The sequence below is a fragment of the Hippopotamus amphibius genome, chromosome 1 (assembly GCF_030028045.1).
Source record: "Hippopotamus amphibius kiboko isolate mHipAmp2 chromosome 1, mHipAmp2.hap2, whole genome shotgun sequence".
In the NCBI taxonomy this organism is placed as follows: Eukaryota; Metazoa; Chordata; class Mammalia; order Artiodactyla; family Hippopotamidae; genus Hippopotamus; species Hippopotamus amphibius.
Window position 1 is genome coordinate 169087237 of NC_080186.1, and position 22524 is coordinate 169109760.

General features: G+C 34.6%; 1 protein-coding gene across 17 annotated transcripts in view; it reads left to right on the top strand.

The window, feature by feature from the left end:
- Positions 1 to 22524, top strand: part of RAPGEF6 (Rap guanine nucleotide exchange factor 6) — a 232112-nt gene that overhangs the window by 91584 nt on the left and 118004 nt on the right. For 16 of the 17 annotated variants that reach the window (XM_057735731.1, XM_057735740.1, XM_057735751.1 and 13 more), the window contains one exon: positions 20971 to 21102. The exons of the other annotated variant lie outside the window; for it this stretch is intronic. In XM_057735731.1, the coding sequence (XP_057591714.1) occupies positions 20971 to 21102 (132 nt within the window). The remainder of the gene's footprint in view (positions 1 to 20970; positions 21103 to 22524) is intronic. 17 annotated transcript variants of the gene reach the window in all.

The following is a 22524-nucleotide window of genomic DNA, read 5'->3' on the forward strand; positions in this document are numbered from 1 at the left end:
CCCAATTCATCCCACCCCAGTATCCCCGCCTTGGTGTCCATATGTTTGTTCTCCACATCTGTGTCTCTGTTTCTGCCTTGCAAACCAGTTGATCTGTACCATTTTTCTGTATTCCACATATATGCGTTAATACATGATACTTGTTTTTCTGACTTACTTCACTCTGTGTAACAGTCTCTAGGTCCATCCATGTCTCTACAAATGCCTCAATTTCATTCCTCTTTACGGCTGAGTAATAGTCCCTTGTATATATGGGCCACATCTTCTTTATCCATTCATCTGTTGATGGACATTTAGGTTGTTTCCATGTCCTAGCTATTGTAAATAGTGCTGCAGTGAACATTGGGGTGCATGTGTCTTTTTGAATTATGGTTTTCTCTGGGTATATGACCAGTAGTGGGATTGCTGGGTCATATGGTAATTCAATTTTTAGTTTTTCAAGGAACCTCCATACTGTTCTCCATAGTGGCTGTATCAGTTTACATTCCCACCAACAGTGCAAGAGGGTTCCCTTTTCTCCACACTCTCTCCAGCATTTATTATTTGTAGATTTTCTGATGATGCCCGTTCTAACTGGTGTGAGGTGATAAATACCTCATTGTAGTTTTGATTTGCATTTCTCTAATAATTAGTGATGTGGAGCAGCTTTTCATGTACCTCTTGGCCATCTGTATGTCTTCTTTGGAGAAATGCCTATTTAGGTCTTCTGCCCATTTTTTGATTGGGTTTGTTTTTTTGATGTTGAGCTTGCATGAACTGTTTATATATTTTGGACATGAATCCTTTGTTGATTTGTTTGCAAATATTTTCTCCCATTCTGAGGGTTGTCTTTTTGTCTTGTTTATAGTTTCCTTTGCTGTGCAAAAACTTTTAAATTTCATTAGGTACCACTTGTTTATTTTTGTTTTTTTTTTCTGTTACTCTAGAAGGTGGGTCAAAAAAGATCTTACTGTTATTTACGTCGAAGAGTGTTCTTCCTATGTTTTCCTCTAGGAGTTTTATAGTATCTGGCCTTAAATTTAGGTCTTTAATCCGTTTTGAGTTTATTATTGTGTATGGTGTTAGGGAGTGTTCTAATTTCATTCTTTGACATGTAGCTGTCCATTTTTCCCAGCACCACTTATTGAAGAGGCTGTCTTCTCCATTGTATATCCGTGCTTCCTTTGTCATAGATTAGTTGACCATAGTTTATCTCTGGACTTTCTGTCCTGTTCTGTTGATCTTTATTTCTTTTTTTGTGCCAGTACCATATTGTCTTGATTACTGTAGCTTTGTAGTATAGCTCTCTATTTTTCGTTCAAGATTGCTTTGGCTATTCGGGGTCTTTTGTGTCTCCACACAAATTTTAGGGTTTTTTGTTCTAGTTCTATAAAAAAAAATGCCGTTGGTAGTTTGATAGGGATTGCATTGCATCTGTAGATTACTTTACGTAGTGTAGTCATTTTCACAGTGTTGATTCTTCCAATCTAAGAACATGGTATATCTCTCTGTGTTGTCTTTGATTTCTTTCATCAGTGTCTTATAGTTTTCTGAGTACAGGTCTTTTACCTCCTTAGTTAAGTTTATTCCTAGGTATTTTATTCTTTTTGTTGCAGTGGTGAATGGGATTGTTTCCTTAATTTCTCTTTCTCATCTTTTGTTGTTAGTGTATAGGAATGCAAGAGATTTCTGTGTGTTAATTTTGTATCCTGCAAGTTTACCAAGTTCATTGATTAGCTCAAGTAGTTCTCTGGTGACATCTTTAGGATTTTCTGTGTATAGAATCATGTCATCTGCAGGCAGTGACAGTTTTACTACTTCTTTTCCAATTTGGATTCCTTTTATTTCTTTTTCTTCCCTAATGCTGTTGCAAGGACTTCCAAATCTATGTTGAATAGTAGTGGAGAGAGTGGACATCCTCGTCTTGTTCCTGATCTTAGAGGGAATGCTTTCAGTTTTTCACCCTTGAGAATGATGTTTGCTACGGGTTTGTCTATATCGCTTTTAATGTTGAGGTAGGTTCCCTCTGTGCCCACTTTCTGGAGAGTTTTTATCATAAATGGGTTTCGAGTTTTGTCAAAAGCTTTTTCTGCATCTATTGAGATGATCATGTGGTTCTTATTCTTCAATTTGTTAATATGGTGTATCACATTGATTGATTTCCATTTATTGAAGAATCCTTGCATCCCTGGGAGAAACCCCACTTGATCATGGTGTATGATCCTTTTAATGTATTGTTGGATTCTGTTTGCTAGTATTTTGCTGAGGATTTTTGCATCTAAATTCATGAGTGATATTGGGCTGTAAAGTTCTTTTTTTGTAGTATCTTTGTCTGGTTTTGATATCAGGGTTATGGTGGCCTCGTGGAGATTAGATTTTAACATAGGAATCTGTTGGGGGGGTTGGGGGACAAACCTTCAGACCATAGCAGAGCACCAGTGGGCAAATAATTTAAAGATTTATTCAAGTCAAAATGTATATAGTCTTCATGCGTATATTATCAGAATTTCAAGTTTGGACTGCTAAAGTCATAGTCACTGGTTGAAAAAGAAACTGTCAATAATGTGAACTTTATTTGTGCACTTGGTGGATCCTGATTGCTTTTAATTATATTTTGTGCTTGGTAAATACTTGCAGAATGAAACGATAAGTGAGTGAACAATCTTCTATCACTTCTAAAGTAAAGACGATTGTTTATCTGGAGCCTTTGCCAATCTTACTTGTGTATAAGACAGGGAGTGTTGATCAGACTGCTATTGAGAAATTCAGAGCCCAGCCTCTAAGAATCTGCAGCTTTTCAGTATTGCTTGTCCTCTCACCCTATATACAAGCCACGGTGCTCTGAACACATGTTTTCATTATGGTGCTTATACCTTGAAAACAGAAGAGGACTTTTCTCTTTTTATTCATGGGTGTCTAGCACTGCCTAGGAGAATTCTTCTCATTTGTCTTCTGGGAAATAATATAGAATTCTCAATAGAATATTCTTGTACCTAGTTACAGGGTCATGAGTCTGCAAATGGACAGAGCAAAAGCAAAGGGGTGTTATTGTAATCAAAATAAGTAGGACAAATGCCTGCCTAGAGCAGATTTTAAAAATTTTTTGTGTGGAAAAAAATGTTCCTTGCAGTAAGGTAGAAAAGTATAAGACAATATTAAGAAGGAAACAGATTTGCTGTAATCCTCAAAACCATAGATAGCTAGTGTGGCTAATCATTTTTAAATGCATGTATCTTGATTAGATCATGGAGATCTTTTTAACTAATTTAGATAGTGCTGAATATTTATTTATTTATCCTGCTTTTCTACTTCTCTGCAATTAAATTTTTCTCTGAACATTATTTTTAATATTAATAGTATAACAAAGTATTCTCATGCAGTTTCCAATTTTTCTCCTGTTACAACTTATGTGAATATTTCTTGTATATTCAGCTTGTATGTGACTGATTTTTTTCCCTTAGGATTGATTCATAGGGTATGAAAATTATTTTTAAGGTTCTACATAAGTACTGCTAACTTCTAAGCAGTCATTTTTAAAAATTGTTTTTATCATTCACTCTTTATGAGCTTCAGGAATGTTGGGAGGAGGGCAGGGGCATGCCCCTCTGGTTGTCTGGGACAATTTTCCCTCCCTTAAAGGTGACACTGATGCATATGGATCTGTCCAGGGAACCAGAATCGGAAAGATTTTTATCATACATGAAACGCTACAGAAAGCTCTTTTCAAGATTGTTTGAAGCAACTCTGATACTAATGTACATACCAGTGGCCTGAGACGATTTTTGAGAGCATTCCGGTTGGAAGGGGAATAACTACTCAAACATTGCAAACAGATTAATATTGTTATGCCTTTTAATTTGATTTGTTATCTGTTCATTAACTACACTGTTTGACATTTAGCTTTTATAATACTAGAAAATGCAGTGTTTAAAATTAGAGAAGTGATACAAAGGTAATCTCTAATTTAATCCAGGAATTTACAGATGGAGACAGTATTCTCAATAGTTTAATTTTTTTAGTGGGATTTCTTTTTTCACTCGTGTTTATATATGGATACAGGTATCTATTTTAATTATTGGACAGATCTTGTTTTTTTTAGAAAATAATACATTATATTAAAACTTTACATTAACTTTGCTTATAGTATGTAGCATACTTGACTGATTACTGTATATGCAGAGTGTATTTTTGTGTGTGTAAGTGAAAAATACTTGCTACAACTGCACTGTGTAGTGGAAAGTAGAAGCATGGTGGTGCCTTTTTATTGTTCCTTTGGTTTCACTGATTCTAATTATAGAAGCTTACATCACCTTAGTTGGTGATGAAGGCTTCCCTCTTTCTCTTTGCTTTTTCTTCCTCCATCACTCCCTAAGGAAGGATCATATTTCATAGTGCATATGTGTCCTACTGGTGGCTCTGACAGGGTTTTCAGCAGTGCGGTGCTGATCATTTAGTGGACTTGGATGACAGTGTGCTGAAGCACACTGTTTCTTACAGAATAGCAGGAAAGTGTTGGTACCCTGGCTTTCCTTTCTTCAGAAAAGCTGAGGAATAGATAGGATGCAGTTTGAAATCAGGAATTCCTGAGGGACACCAGTAATGATAGTTAACCATGTCTGATAACTACAGAGATTTCAGATGTTCAAGTTAAGCAAGGTGCAGGAGGGGGCGGAGAGTAGAAAAGCTTACTGTTAAGATCCTTTAAAAGGGCTTGTATGTTACCTCAGACATTATGGTAGTGTCATTTATTCATTCATTTTCCAAAAGAAATAAAGTATTTTTACTATATAAATCAGTACATTTAACAGTTTATATTTTATTTTATTTTATTTTTTTTTTTTTTTTGGCACACGGGCTTAGTTGCTCCGTGGCATGTGGGATCTTCCTGGAGCTGGGATCGAACCCATGACCTCTGCATTGGCAGGCGGATTCTTAACCACTGCGCCACCTAGGAAGCCCAACAGTTTATATTTTAAAGGCCGAATACTTACAACTAAAATATGGAAATGAATGACCTGTTTGATTTTGTAAAACCACATAATTTTTCTTTTGATCTTCACCTCCTTTTGAGTTTGGCTTCTCTAAGTTGTGATTATAAATATTTCACTGTGTAGATGGGGAATAAAGTACATGACTGTGCCTGAGATTACTATAAACCTGGTTATTGTTAATGTTGGTTTTTGTTTTTTAGAACGTCTAGCATGTAGATTCTCTGATAACCTTTATCCATGATTACCTTTCTTTTCTCCTTTTCAGTGTTGTTACTTATTGAAATAAAAGGTATGTTTGTAGTTTAGTAACTATTAGAACCTCATATTTGGCTTTCTGTATAATATGATTTCAAGCGTTCTGCTTTGTATTTTTGTTTAGAAATAGTTTATATAGTTAATATACTTTATATTATACAGTTTACAATGTGAATATATGAAATAATATGAATATATAAAATTTATAATATGAATATATAAAATAATTTAATTATTAACTGTAGTATTCACATTTTTATGAAACTATTTTATAATGGTTTGAAGCTTTGCAAATGCATACATTGATTGCTTTATTTGGGAGTAGCTTGAAAGACCTTTTTAAAGCTAAAAATTTCATCAGTGTGGCTTAGCATCATGGCATTTCATATGCAGGGGAAATGTATTCATAAATGCTTATCCTGTGGTTATGATTCCTAGACAATGTGTAGATCAGGGCATTCTCCCTTGCTGCAGTTACTTCATTTGAATTGGTGAGGTAATGGAATGAGATCATGATAAAATTTTTAAAGTAATGGAAGTGAAAAGTCATTTATTCACCTAATCATATTTTAGTTATTTGATAAATTACTTTTCAAAAGATGTGTATATTTTTGTTCAGTAATTAAAAGAGTAAGTCATTATTTCTGAAGAAACATTGTGGTATAGTGTATCATCATAGTGGTGGTAGCTTCACATACTGAATATAGAATTAGGCCTGTTTGTTTCTTTCATGGTATTGTTGCACAGGGAGATTTTTCATGCTAGGCTCACCGTGCAATTCCCTAGAATGGCATGGTAGAACAAGGAAAAGGATGATGTCATCTTCACTTCCAGGCCAAACTAAAGGAAAAGAGAGTTGTTCCTTTACTGAGCTGGTGTTTACTACATAGTTAGTAGTTCTAACATATGGCATTAGTGGACTGTATTTCATACACAGGGCAGAGTGTTTTTTAAAGCAGCTAAGAGATGGCTGTCTCCCTCGCTCAGCTTGAGGTCCTTCTTTGTGTGCTATCAGCGTGATTTATAAAAAGGGGGAAAGGTGCCCTTTAGGATTTTGCTTTTTGATCTGGTTGTAATTTATCTTGTTGGTTTTGTACATAAATATAATGATTGTCTTGCATTGAAACTGAAATATTTTTCAGTCATGTTAATGTTCATGTACAAAATGTCTTGTAGAAATTTATTTATAGGAAATGTTTGGCTTCATTTACAAACAAGGTGCCTACTGTTATTTTTCTATTTTTAAAAATGAGTGTTAAAATTAGATTTTAGTTAATTTATTCTTGAATACGTAACATTTAGTTGAAATTCCAGCTCATTGTAGTTTATTTACATTAATTGAGTTGAAAAAATACATTGGTGTTTGAAAATCAACCTTTACATATTTTTCATGTTTTAGGTTTAGAAAATTAGAGTCATATTTGTTAGATTTAGTTTTATACTTAAATGGAAATTTTGTGTATTCTTTTGAAATTTTTTCAGAAAACAAATAATTCTTAAGTTTTATGAAAACCCAGATTCATAAATGATCACTTATTGTGTAAGTATGACTTGTCTTTGTTCAGAGTAACACTTAGTTTTGCTAAAGTCAAGTCTAGTCTTATAAGTAGCAACATAATTCAGATTGGCAGCATAGTGTTGTTCAGAAAGGAGTTTACACTTTGCCCAGGGGCATTGAAGAACTGTTTGCTTTTTTGTTTGTTTTTGGCTAATAACAAAGTGTTTATCTCTTTGCCAGTAAAGCGTTTTGTAATAACACCTGTCTCTCAGGTAATAATTTCTCCTCTTATGTTGCACACCTGTTCCTCTCAAGATGGTAGTAGGTGAATAACACAAGATAGTTCTGTTACTTTGATTTATTCATTGATGTTATAATTTTGCTGCCTGGAGGGCCATTAACAATGGCCAAAGTAGGTTTTACTTTGGCCATTGGGAGTCACCATTACAACCTTTAGTGCAAACGCTTTGTGGTAGTATCTGCATTAGATGCTTGTGGCAGAATCTTGAAGAATAGGGTGGGTACAAGAGGAACTCTGTTTTCAGATTGGAGAGGGTGTGGCAAGAACTAAATTTGTTCTATAATTTTTATAGAAAAATGATATTTCTCTTTAGTCCAAGCTCAATTTGGAAGCAGGTTGAATCATTTTCTTTTCTGATTCCTCTGAGTTTTACTTGCTTCCTGTCTCTTTCTAGGAATTTAGCATTGGGCTGTCAGAAAGTACATATTGCATAGATTATTATTCCTCAGAGGGGTTGGTGAATGCACCAACCAAATCTTGTGCCCATGATTTTTTTTTTTTTTTCAGTTTTTCCTTTGCAAAATGAAATTCTGTTGTTTCCATTTAAATTTACTATTTACATACAAATCTTAGTACCAATTTTGATATTTTTAATGTTAATTTAGAGTGCTCTTTAAGGTTATACCTTTCAGAGTAGTTATTTGATAAATAGGAAGTTTTGCAAGCAGAATACACATGTGACATCTGAGAAATAGGCTGCCTTGTGTATTTGCAATGCAAGAGTAGCTTACCAGAGCTAATTATTTTCCCTTGGGAGGACAATACTGTGTTAAATTTGAATGGTAATATTAGGAAATATGGCTTCCCAAAGAAAGCTATGTATCAATGCACAGAATTAAAAATTGATTTTTAAAACTGAAACAGAGATGCTTGAGCCAGTGTTTTTCTTATAGAATTTAGCTTGCTGACACGTCTCACAGAAGGGTGTGTGTGTGTTTTCAATAAATTGCTCTTTGGGCTACATCTGCAGATACAGTAGCCAATTGATCTAATGCAGTTTCTGAAGGCTTTCTATACAGGTGATGTCATCCTTTTAGCTCTATTCTCCTCCCACTCTCTTTCCTTCTTATTAGATATTTCATCTTACTGCAGAGCATAGAATCAATAGGAGCTTCTCCTTAGGGAGCTGCTGTGAAACAGGCAAGAACAGTAGGAATTGAGACACTAACATACAGTCTTGCTTTGGCAGAAGATGTAGTGTTTTTGTACCATATCATATATAATTTTCAACCAGAAAGCCAGACTTAGATCCACAGTACTGTCTTACTGATGCATTAGAACAAGGAGCAGAGCTGCAGAGCCGTGAATAGTGCATGTGAAAAGAGAAATTTTTAATTTTGGAGATTTTCAGGCATTCTACAGGACAAACCTGTTAGAGCATATATCTTCTAACTACCACTTGCTCAATGGTTGTTTTTTTTTTTTTAAACCTCTGGTGGTTAACAATATAAAGAAGAAACTTTGATCTTAAGGATACAGTGTTCTGGTTTGCTTCTGATGCAGAAGAATTACTGCGTGCTTGCTCTACAGAATGAAATAAGTTGAAAAAAAAAGACAAAGCTGTCTTTGGAAAGATTTCTCAGAATCGAGCAACACAGATTTGGTGCATGTTGCCTTGTTTGCTTTGATTGATACAGTATTAACTGTTGTGTTACCAATGTGCATGTCTGTGCCAGGTGCCTGAGGAAGCATGTGTATGTCTGTATGTTCTGAGCCAGAAATATGAACATCTTGATTTCCTGTGATTTGCTTGTTAAAAGTGAACATTTTGATGAAAACTGTTCCAGTTATTTAGAAGCTAAATTCTAAGCTATTGAAAGCTGATGTCAGTTTGAAAGGGATTTGGAGAAACTGTCCTTACATTGCAATTTACACTGCAAATGGTGTATGATTTATAAAAAAGAAACTTAACAGAATTTTGTCAACATACTCGTCGGTGTGACTCTGATTTGAAAAGGAAACTATCCTTTGCAGCTTAGGAAATGGCTTTTCTTGTTCGCTGTTATGCCAATTGTCTTCAGCCATGGGCCTCCAAAGTAAGTAATTATTATTTTCTTTGAGATTGATATAATCTAGCTATTATGTTTAAATTCCACCTATTTTGAATTGTAAATGAGTTGTATTGTACTATTATATTTTCTAAACTTTAAAAATAAGAACTACAAAGCATTCCAAAAAACTCATTCTCATGGCCATTTTGTTTTTCAATTTGAAAGAATCTCTAAAATATTCTAATACACCTCTAAGAGGATTTGAAAAATACTTCCTTAATTAATCTGTAGACTTAAAATGCAATGCGTTTGGAGTATACTGTTTTCAGACTGAATCATCACTTGTTTATGCCTATTTCTGTAGTTCTCTGTGGTCATACTATAACTTGAATGTATTGCATTTCCTCATTTCCTTAAAGGGTTGATGTATTTAGCTTTGTTAAGTCTAATCTGTAGTCTGTGTTATACAACATTTTTCACTGATATTGGTACTATCAAATAAATTGTTGAATTGTATTATTTTACAAAGACGAGATAATAATTCTTAAACAGTCAAATAATATGAAGAATACTCATGAAAAGTAACTATATGAAAATATTTTAATGATATTAATTATTTTCAAAATAGTAGTAAGTGAACCATTAATAGCTTGGGATTGTTTGAGATCATCTATTATACTTGTCATTTTAAAACAAACATTAATTCACAAAAAACCAAAATGCTACACAGCAGGATTTGCTAGGTTTTAGGAAAATATACAGTGTAATTTGATAAATTGTATTGTTCATAGTCAGTCTCTAAGTGTTGTAGTAAACACTTTAATTGTAGCAATGACTGTTACGTTTGCTTTATGTTTCTGTTGAATAGAGACAGGCACAATAGAAGCATCTCTTAGGATGATCTGAAATCATGTCTTTGTTTAAAGGTTTTCCTATTGATGGTGACTAAGGAAGAAGTACTATGATAGCATCATGGTGTACTGTTTTATCTGAAAGATAGCTCATCGGATATCTCTTAAAAAGGCAGCTTCTGGAAGGACATTTAAGTTCACTGTCCATTTGGCAGAGAGCTGATTGAAATGTAAAGAGATGGAAAGATGGCTAGGTATACATTTCATTTGTACTATTATCTGGTAAGGCATGGATGGTCTCTTTAGTGCAAATGCCACCTGTGGGGCCCATGCACTGGCACTGAGGTTTAAAACTGCACATAGAAGGGAAATGGATGAGACCAGGTGGAAAAGATTCAAACAAAAGAATGAGTTGTAGGGGTTATTCTTTAGAACACCAACAAAAAATAGCCTTTTGGAGTACTGATAACCAACTTTTGATTTAAGATTTAACAAATATAGGGGAGCCAAATAGGATTTTAAAGATTAGATTGTAAGATTTCATTAAATGACAGCAAATATTATCTAAGCAGGATTTTGTGATTGGTACTTTACTATGTAAATTAAGTATATATTATAGAGTGCATGTCTCCTCCCCTCCTCCCTCCTCAACTCTCTTGTTACTGTTGATGGAATTTTATCTCTGGATTGTGATTAGACACGTTAAAGTTGATTGATTTTTTTATACTTGCAACTTTTGGTTTTCTAGTACATTTTACTCATTTTATTTATTAATTCATGTATTTTGCCCATTCTGCTACTCAGATTCATTACTTCTGGGTTGATTTATTTTCTTGATCAAATAAATAGTTCTAGCAACAATGTTCAAAATGCTTTCCTTTATATTTACCCTTCAAATAATTGCTTATTTGTATACAAAAATAATAAATCTAAAGTCTTTTTCCCTTTAGCACTTTAAAAAAATGAATGCACTCTCTTCTGGCATCCAGTACTGGTGATGAGTGTTAAGTGATGAGTGTTACTTGTTCCTGTGTTAAGTAATCTGCTTTTCTTCATGTTGATTGTTAGCTGTGTTTTGCTTCATTTTGTTTTAGTTTTTATCCTCGATGACATAAAGTTTTTGTTTTATTTTCTTATTTTTTTGTTTTGTTTTCTTTTCCCTTATTTTTTGTTTTGTTTTGTTTTCCCTTATTGGCATTTGGAAGTCTCTCTCAAGCTGAAGGTTCCTGTAACTCTTTTTTTATCATGTCACTCTGTGTGTTGGAACTCTGGATCTGTTAGTGTCTTTCAACATTTGTTTCATACTTTATTCTCCCTGTGCATTCCCAGTTTGATATTCTAGCTCATTAACTCATTCTCCACTTGTGACCAATTTCTGTCCTGCTGTTTATCTTTTAAATGTCTAAATTTAATTATTGTGTTATTCATTTCTGAAATCTCTTAATTGATGTTTTTTTTGTAACCATCCTTGTTTAATAACCTGATTTCATTTTATGGATGCTACTCTTTTTTGACTGATTGTCTTATTAGCTCTTTCTTCAAGTTCAAATTTTTCTCTTTGTTGAGTTTTTTGGTTGTTTTCTTTCAGGGGGTTGACTTTGCTTGATTGATTCTTAGTTGAGAGCTCACTGTCCAGTCTGTTACAGTTGCTTGTCCCAAGTGACTGTCTACTGGATGGAGGAGGCATTACTACTTTGGCTTCCATCTTCCTTAGCTGCTCCTACAGTCACTGGTCTAGGAAGTGCTTCCATTCTCACTTTTTTTTTTTTTTTTTTTTTTTTTTTTGGCACACGGGCTTAGTTGCTCCCCGGCATGTGGGATCTTCCTGGAGCAGGGATCGAACCCATGTCCTCTGCATTGGCAGGCGGATTCTTAACCACTGCCCCACCTAGGAAGCCCCATTCTCACTTTTATACACAGCTAAATTTGTAGGTTATTTCTTGACACTTACCTAACTTTACCTATCTGCAGCATTTGACACAATTGATCACTTCCTCCTCCTTGGCAGTCTTTCTTCAGAGTAAGAGTCAACCATGACTTGCCAGACCACATGTGATCTCTTCTCTTCCCCTTATCTTTCCGTACACTCCTCCTTGTTCACCTTAACTATTCTGGTTTCCTTGTGTGTTCTCAAACTTGTCAAGCACTCTTAAACTGATTTCCTGTTTTCTCAAGAATTCTATTTGCACTTTTAACAGACCCACTGTTAAGTGCAGATATTGATTGAACACTGCTCTCTAGTTTTAAAAATGTTAAAAAGTGTGGTGAAATATGTGTCTTAGAGTTGAAAACCTCAAATATTTATTGAGTTATTTAGCAGTGTGTTCTCTCCCCCCTTCCTCATCTTTAAGTAAAAATAACGAGTTAGGAATGCAATTTCACATGCCTCAGGCACAGTGCTGCTTATATACCCAAAGCTGTTAGGATTAGTTATAGCTGTTTCCTTTAGGGCTTTTGGGAAATTTTGACTGTTTCCATAAAACAGGCTCCAGACTGCTTTGAGGGCCTTAAGATCTATTTTTAACTCTCTCTCTCATTGTCATTTGACACTTCTTTGGTATGTCACTCTGTCTAGTCCTAGAAAGTACTTTATAATTCTGGTGGCTTGCTTTTAATTTTAGAAGGCCTCCATCTTCTCGTGCCTTGGCTGATGTTTCCTGTCTCCCATGTGTATGATTTTCTTCCATTTCATCTACTATGCTTCCAGAGTAATTTGTTCTAAAGGTATATTTCCTCTAGTCATTTTCTTGCTTAAAACTCTGCAGTAGCTCTTTTCCAAGACAGGGAATCTAAGCATCTCAAAATGCTGTGTCTGGCCCTTCATCTCTTGTTTCTTCCTATAGTGTACATCTCTACGAGAGCTGCACTGGTTTCTATACTGTTTCCTGAATGCCTCAAGCTCATTCAAGCCTCTGGCCTAGTATTGTTCAACAGAAATACAATGTGAATTACATATATAATTTTAAACCTTCTGGTAGCCTTATTTAAAGAAAGAAACACAACTTTTTTAAGGTGAAATTAATGTAGTAATGTGTCCAGTAGAGTTTTTAAAATATGTAATAAAGAGTAATTATTAGTGAGATATTTACTTTTTTTGTTTGTTTTTACTAAATTCAAATTTGCATTTTATACTTAGAGCATGTCTCAGTTTGACTAGCCACACTTCAAGTGCTCAGTAGCTATGTGTGACTAGTGCTGCCACGTTGGACATTGTGATTCTGGGTCTTTGTCAGGACTCTTCAGTACATTTAGTTTGTTCTCTATCCCCAGTGAGAATGAGATCTTTCTAAGTTGCCTTTGTTATTTTAGTATTTTGCTGTTTAAAATCTCCCCAAACCCATGATATCTGTCACTGTTAAGACTAGCATTGGGTATACACTAAGTGCTCTTTATTGAGTGATTGGGAAATTAGACCACCAAGCTTGTTAGAAATTTATTTATATATATAGTTAATGAGTATGTGGTTCTGAAATGTCTTACTGTGAGTAGCACATAGCAACTTACAGACTTTGTGATATGCCCAAGAATCATCTTTATTCTTTGATAGTTTTAAGGTTAATGGGTAAGTGATTTCTGGATAGGCACAGTTCCTCTGTATCAGGTAGCTACACTTTAAAAAGAAAGGTGTAACAGTGCAGTTTGGAATTTAATAGTGATCTTTGAGGAATGCTGTTCTGTTGGGGAATTGTATGTTTTTTAAACATTATTTTTAGGGTTAATAGTAATTATTATTTCATACTTATAGAGCCCTTTGGATGACCTTCCCTTAAATGAAATAATTCTTGGTATGCATTGTAAGAGACAGAAAGTTTCAGATAGCAAACTTATTAAAGGGTACATTTTCCTACTATCATTCTTAGTTGTGGCAGGTTATTACTGAAGGCTGCATTTTAAAATATAAAGTAGAATCTTGAACATTTGTGTAATATTACACTTATGCTATACATGCCTACATTCATGCCAGTCTAGATTCGGGGAGATCTCTGCCGCTGCTCCCCCCAAACGAATTGCCTTGTAAACGTTTCTTGGATAGATGGATGGGATTGTCCTAAAGCATTATTTCTTACATTGACAGGATGTTAATAAGAATATTGGGGGAATAGAAGTTTTGAAAATGTTGGGTGAAACAGATTTCTTTTTTTGTGAGATCTCTTGGACCCTCCATAAATATGCTTATGCTTGTTGTAAAGAGCTAAGGGGACATATAGTATAACATTATTTGCCAATTTATTCAGCTGCCAACCTCCCCCCCCCCCCAAATATATCCATGACTTTTGTTTCCTGAAATAGTACTCCAGCATATATACAGTTTAGGAAATACTACTCACCCTGAAATACTGAATATGTCTGTGCTAAGACTTCGTCTGCTCAGATATCCATGGAAACCCTCTGAGCAACAGTGATAGTGTTTAGAAGTCAAATATTCATTCAGTTGTTCTACTACAGATACTTAATGAGCAGGTGTTGTATGTGGAGTAGACATCACTATGGTAGGCTTTCATTAGGTAGTAAAAGTGAAATATAAATTATATAACAATATATTTATGTTTATATATAATAGGAATATAAAGCATGTTGAGTGCTGCATTCAAAGGAGTGAAGTGAAAAAACAGAATTATTTCACTTCCCATTCATTTCTCAGCTTCCCATGTACGTCCTTACGTTGGGAGTTTTTGTTGTGAATCTAATTTTATATCACTTTCTACGCTGTTTCCAGTGCTTATGAGTTAATGTTCATTCTCGGCTCTACTTTAAATCAAGTATATCAGTATTTGTCTTGTTCTCACAAGGCGTTCTAATAAAACTCATCTTTGGATCTTAATATTTTCAACATTATAAAAAGTTAGAATGTATACTGTGTGTATAGCAACCCCTAGTTGCTAAGGGTTACAGAATTTCAGCACATTCCAGTGTTTGTGGACACTTTGAAATGGGAAGGTAGGAGAAAATTGCTCTCACATACATGCGTATATATTTGTTTTCACTTCTCAAATTTTTCAAATAGTTTATTATTAGAAATAATAGGGGGATTCTTTCTCCATATGAAAGTATAACATCTCAACTAGATATTGCAAATAAAGCTAAAATTCCTTTTGGACCACCAGCCCCGATCTTTCACCTTCACTATAGAGTGCAACAGTTGATTATCTAGTATATATTCCTCCAAATCTTTTCCCCCAAACCTAGATAAGTATATACCCAGAAAATATGTGATATTATTTTTATGCTTTAAAAAAATGAATCATATCTTTTATATTTATCATGAAACTCGGTTTTTCAGTCAGTAAATCTGAGAGAACTATCCAGGTCTGAACATACAAATCTATTTTAAACCTTGAACTGTTGCATTGTATTCCATAAGGAGCTATATAACAATTTAGCTGTTCTCCCTGCAATACTTGTTTATCTTTTAAACTGTTACAGACATTGCAATGAATGTCCTTGTACATTCCTCCTTGTACACCTGTATGCTTCTTTAGGGTAGGTATCCAAAGAGGAGTTGTTGAGGCATAAGGTTTATGTATTTTAAATGTAATAAATCTCACATTTGCTCCCTCAAAGTGGCTATTCCCCAAATCACTCTCCAGAGTAGCTGTATCAATTTGTAACTCCCATTAGCAATGTGTAAGAATATTGTTTTCCTCCATTGCCTTGCCCATATTTTGTATTATCAAATTTTCTTTTTGCCAGTCTGATGGGGGAAGATGTTATTTGTTGAATTCTTTTTATTTGCCTGATTGCTGGCAATGCTTAACAATCTCTTCCAGTTGTTTTTTCTCCTGCTGCTATTACTTAAGTGGCCCCATGTTAAAATGGCAGAGCAAAGAGATCAAAGCAGCCTGGATATCTGAGTCTCTGCATGTGAAACAGTTGCCCCAAAGAGTTGCCTGGACCTATAGGGTACTTTGAGTCAGCAAAATATACACTTTGCTGGGTTAAGCCTGTCTGAGGCATACAGTGTAGATCTTACATCATTGCCCTTCTCAGAAACCTGTAGTAGTTCTCTGTTGCCTATAGGAATCAATTTCAAAATACCTAGCTTGACATTTTTTTTATTACATTCTACCTCTTAGCCTCTTCTTAATACATCTCTTTCCTTTTACATGTATACATAGTCTTCAACAAACTATGTACTTTCATAATCTGTGTCTGTATTTAAGCCATTAGCTAAGGGACCTTCCCAGCTTCCAAATAAAACTTTAACACTAGTTTTATGAATAGGTGAACTCCAACAGAGCTCAGAAGTTCAGGTATAGGAAATGGTGTGGAAAATAGGAAATTTTGCCAGAACTGGTAGGCTGGAAGATGATGGAGTTAAGTGAATTGAGGTTGCTGATGAAAAGTCAGCTATTAAGCCCTGGCTGGGGTCAGGAAAGGAAAAAGGGGAGATGAGCTGAAAGACAGTGGAGAAGATTTAAGAAATCAAGAATTCCTATTGGAAGGAAACCTTTTCCTTTATGTTTTCTTTATTATAAAGAAAACAATAAGTACTGGGTGTTTTGAACTCCCAACTTAATATCAGGAAACAACTTCGTAGGAAAGAAGAATAGATTTATAGTCAGGCAGCCTGGGTTCAGATTTCAGTACCCCTGCTTCCTAGCTATGTGACCATGGGCAACCTTTATAACTTCTCTGGGCATTGGTTTCCTAATCTGTAAATTGGGTAGAATAATAACATCTACCTATTAATTCATTTAATCAGAGGAGCAACCCTAGCCCTAATAAGCATTAGTCCTACTACAGCCTTCATTACATTTATCACTCTTATTTTATTCACTATTCTTAAATTTGCAGTAGCCCTTGCTCAATTAGATAATCTTTGTAAAAAGCATGTAGAAGGATATATTTGCTATAGTTTACATATTCGGTAAATATAACAAGCACTCAAATGTTAACTTCAATCACCATCATTATTATTCCCATCAGATGGCAAGGTTGAGGGGATTCCTATAAGAAGATCTAAGTTTTCTTCATGAATTAGAAAGCAGATCTATATGCTTATAACCTTTTGTGTTCTCTCCACTATTAGATTGAGCTCCTTGAAGGTAGGACCCATCTGTTTTCATCTTTACTAACAGAGTTCCTGGCATAAAGTAGAGCAGAGCAGAGCAGAGCAGAGAGTACTAAAATCAGATAAACCTGGGTTTGAATTCCAACTCCACTGCTTACTTGAGGGTGAGATCTAGAGCAACATGCTTAATCTAATTGCCTCAGTTCCTCATCAGTAAGGTAGGGATGATAATAATAATGCTTGCCATTTAGAGTCTAGTAAGGATGACGATTACTCGGTACATTTTAAATATCATTACCAAACCAGTTTGTAGACATGCTCTTGTCACTTTGGTTCAGTGTGTTACTTTTATGGGTGACCTCCTTCTCCTTGGTCTTACCTCTTTAGGAATCTTGGAATATAGAATATCTTCCTCATCCCAACACCCCAACAAGGTATTTGTCATTTTAAAACTATGTTTAGTCTTTGGCTTTCTGTCTGCTTCCTTACTAGATGAGATTTTTTTCTTTATATCTAAACAGTAGGAACTAGGTAGGAGGAAGATCTTTGAGCTGAAACATACTCCTATCTTCTGTATTATTGAAACCAGTTATTGGTAGCTCTTTGATTTTCTGCTTCCTTTTTTAGTACTCATAATAGAGCTATAAAATGGCCTCTAAGCATGTCTTTAGCTTATTCCACAGGTTTTGATATATAACATTTTAATTTTTAATCTGTTTAAATATTTTCTAATTTCCAGTTTGCCTTCATTGACCTGTGGGCTATTTAGAGGTTTGTTTTATAATTTCCCAAATGCATAATAATTTTCTAGTTATCTTTTTCTTATTTATTTCTGCCTTATTTGCATTGTAATAATAGGATATTCTCTGTGTAATTTTAATCTTTTGAATTTTGTTGAGGCCTGCCTTATTGTCAGTGTTTATAAATGTTTATGTATGTACCCTAAAAGAATGTGTACTCTGTAGTTTTTGATTGCAGTGTTCTGTGTATTGATATATACACTTTAGGTCAAATTTGTTAATTATGTTCATATCTTCTTTACTTTTTTTTATTTGCTTATTCTGTCACTGAGAGCTCTGTAGTAAAATATTTGTGTCATAATTGTAGATTCATCTAATTCTCCTTTTACTATTGTCATTTTTTCACCTAATACAGTTTGAGGCTATGTTACTAGGTGCATGTCTATTTAGTGTTGAACTTTTTATCATTATGAAATGTCCCCTTTTGTTTCTATTAATACTTTTTCCTCAAATCCTACTTCATCTGGCATTAATATAATTATATAAGCTTTCTTTTGTTTTGTATTCCAGTTTTTATAGTCAATATTAATGTCGATTTATCCACACATTTCCAATTTTCATTGGTTTGCCTTCTTCATATAGAAGCTTTCATTTGGAATCATTTTCTGTTTCCCAGTGGATTTTCTTCACTGTGGTCTCCTGTGGGAGTATTTCTCTTCATTTTTGTTTCTCTGAAAATGACTCTTTTGCACATTTTGAGGACTGTTTTTACTGGGTGTAGAATTGTGGCTCTTGGAGATAACACTCCGTTGTCTTCTTGCTTCCAAGTTGTTGAGAAGTCAGCCATCGATTTAATTTTGCTCTTGTCAAAGTAATCTCTTTTTTTCCAGACTACTTTTAAGACTTTTCTCATTGTCTTTTTTCCCAGCACTTTTACCCTATTGTGCATAGGTATGGTTTGGGTTTTATTTATCTTGCCGGTAATTCTTAAAGCTACTTGGTCTGTGACTTTGTATCTTGTGTTAAATTTGGAAAATGCTCAGCCATTATTTGCATGCTTTAAGTACTGTTCTGTTTCTATGACTCTGGTTATTCAGATGTTACCTTCTCACTGTATCTCCTTTGGCTCTTGCCCCTGCTCTCCTAGCTTCATTCTTTCTACTCTCCATGCTTCATTCTAGATATTTTTTCAGACCAGTCTTTATTTTACTACTTTTTCTTAGCTCTGTCAAATTTGTTACTGAATCCATCTGTTGACTATTAAAATTTCCATAATTGTACTTTTCAGTTCATTCTTTGATAGTTTTTCTTTCTTTGCCAAAATTCTTACTAGTCTTGTCTTTCTCGGTGTATGTCATGATTGCTAAACTGGACCAAATATGGCCAGTGAGCTGTATGACCTGTGAGCTAAGAATTATTTTTACATTTTTAAAAGATTGTTTTTTAAAAAAAGGCAAAAAAAATGATACCACAGAGATTGTATTGTATTGTATGTGACCTGCAAAAAACCTAAAATGTATACTCTTTGGTCCTTTAAAGAAAATGTTTGCCAACCCCTGGTATATATTAAATTATTATAAGTTATTTTAGAATATGTATCTGATAACTCCATTATTTGGAAGTTTTTCTTCACTGCTTTATAGAGTTTATTATTTCTCTTAGTTTCCATGAATGCCATCTTGTGTCCTAATGTGCCTGGTTGTATTTGAACAATGGATGTTGTGTATGAAAATTTCTCGTAGTATTTTGACTCCTAGGATGGTTTTTTTTCCTGTGGTGAAGTTTTGTGTTTGCTTTCAGTAGCTGACTGGAAGCACTAGTAATCCTATATGACTTTAATCCAAAATCAGGGATTGAGATGATTCTAAAATGAGCATCAGTTTACTTTTCAATCACACTTATTTAGTAGGTTATACTGTACTTTCTGGGGTCCAAATCCAAAGCGTGGCCCTTCCATGCTAGACCTTGAAATAACTTTTGTCTCTAAGCAGGGGCTATCTGAAGTGCTTCTTAACCTGTTTGCCTCCTCTTTAAGAATCAGAAAATACACTTAAGAGAGGAGCAGCTTCAAGGACCAGGTTGTGCGTGTGTGTTGTGTGTGTGTTAACAGTCTTTCTGTTTATCTGAGTTACAGGATTCATCTGAATCATCTGTCCCAGCAGGGGAAGTTTGTGATGTTTTTTGTGTGTAATTTTTTATAATTACCATGACTTCTCTTGAGATAAGATATAATTCAGGCTTGACCATTTTCTCCTCTAGAGTATACTTAGTTTCTACTATTATGCATGTGTTTAACATTTTCCTATAATAAAGCAATGAAAAACCCTACTCCAAAAAGTAAATGGATTTCTCTAATAGTCCTGAATAGCAGGTTGCAGAGAAGTTATTTGGAAAATACATCATCATATCACCTATGTAAAACTTTCTCTCACTACTTTGGAGTACAATGGTTTGTATCTTTTCTCGATTCCCATAGCATTTATTTTGTAAAATTTTATGGTGTGAATTATATTGTACAACTTGCATCCCTGATAAAAGCATGACCATATTAAAGATGAGGTGGTGGAATCATTTCCTTCTGTTTCTCTTGTATCCCTATATGTAGTACAGAGATTCATTAAGTCACATGATTACTAACAGATTTTTTTAGGGGCCAACTATAAGCTAATACAATATTAACTGAAAAGAGACTTACTAAATTTTTGGAATATTGAATATAGTCAACTGTTTTCCCCCCCCTTTAAAAAGAGTTTTATTGAGATATAATCGACATACAATAAACTGCATATATTTAAAGTGTACAATTTGTTTTTTTCTTATTAGTCATGTTTTATACATATTAATGTATATATGGCAATCCCAATCTCCCAATTCATCCAGCTGTTACTTTTCTTACATCGTGGTGCCAGATGCTGTACTTTAATCCAAGATTTTGTTGTTTTATTGTGGTATTAGCAACCATTTTGTATTGGTGAGGGGTTGTGTGTGTGAGAGAGAGAGAGAAGGAGAGGGAGAGAGAGGGAGCATTCCTACCCTTTATAGTAGCAACAGCTGATATTTTTGAGGAAAAGGAAAAGTCCAATTTTTTCCTCTGAAATACTATTACTCAAGGTAATTTCTTTTGAAAACTGCTCAGTGGGCTTCCACTATAGGTTTGCTTAATAGTCAGAATGCTAGTTTGGTTCTTATCATTTTCTAAGATTTTTCCTAAGAATGGAGAATTTAGATTAGAAATTCAGTTGCGCAGAAAGTACATAAAACAAAATTTTGTTGCAGAAGTTACAGTGTGTCAAGAAGTCTTTAAAGGTAATGTTTGATATTTAGATTATGTTAAACTATTTTTCTTCTTCAGCTTCCAGCCGATCTTACCAAGATGCACATTGCAGACAACCCTCACCCACAGGTGACTCATGTGTCTTCTAGTCAGTCTGGTTGTAGCATCGCCAGTGACTCTGGGAGCAGCAGTTTATCTGATATCTATCAGGTAATACCTTAGGAGCTTGTATGCTGTGCATATGGCTTTTCTATTCTGCCAGTACCTTGTGCTTATGCCTTAGGTGGTCATGTATCTTTTAATTAGGGTACAAAATTCAGACATAAGGCCTTTGAGAAAATATGCCTTGTTTATTAGTTTCAAATTTACAAGCCTAATGAAAGAGGTGATCTACCTTTTGAGAGTGATTAAATATGGTCCAGCAGTATATGAATATACTGCTCTTTTTAATTTCTTTTATACAAGAGAATCTGTATTAATATATAATATTTTCATTAGAAAATGGTTCTTGAAACAACTAAACTTAAACTTATAAAAAGGCTGATTTTTATTATATTCAGTAGTTGATATTCAAAGTCATGAAGAAAATTAGTTGCCTTTGTATTATAAACACTTAAATTTTCTGTGGTCACATTTAAAAATTAAAAGGAAACAGGTAAAATTAATTTTAATAATATTTTATTTAGCACAGTATATTCAAATACTATCATTTTAACATGTAATCAGTGTTTAAAAATTATGAATGAGTTACTTTATTTTTTTCATACTAAGTCTTCAGAAGGCAAAGTTTAATATTAACTTACAGCACATCTCAATTCAGACAAGCTACATTTCAAGTACCACGTGTGGCTATTGGCTGCCATGTAGTGCTGATCTATTGAAACAGAATCATTGTTGTCGGAGGAAAACATTTTAGACTGTGGTTCTGTTGAGTTGCACGGATTTAGCTGTTTTACGAAAATCAGCATTCCTCTGTTAAGGGAAGTTTGCAGGCAGGTGCAAAATGGGGGAAAAAAGCCTCCATTTTTGGTTTATGTGAGGCTTTTTTTCTGCAGAGATTGTTGCTGTGGACATGCCATCTACATCCTCCTCTTTGGCATTTTATAGTAGATAGAACAAGGAATTCTCCCTCTTCACCATTTTATAGTAGATAGAACAGGGAATTTTTAAAAAGTAAATTTAAAAATAGTACAGTGGTTCTGGGACCACTTACTGTGTTCATGGAGTGTTTGGGCTTCATGCATTCCACTCCTCCCCAAAAGAAGTATCTTGTGGATTAAGTTAGAGTTGTTGCATACCTAAAAGTCAAAGTAGAGATGTGCTTCTCTGGACTCTTTGTTTTTCCTAGAGAAGAACCCTGTGGAAGATTGACCCTGGGTTAATGAAGTTCAGGGGTGTGGCTGTAGATTTTTCTCAAGATAAGTGGGAATGTCTGGACATTGCAATGAGAAACCATAAAGCAGAGCTGAGATATTCATGAGCTATAGATATCTGATCTCACTAGTATATCCATCTCTAAGCCAGATATGATCACCTTTTTGGAGCAAGGAGCAGAGCCCTCCATGGTTGTGAGAGAAGGTACAAGAGGATAGTGCACAGATTGAGGTTCAAGGTCACTTGGAAAGGTCAATG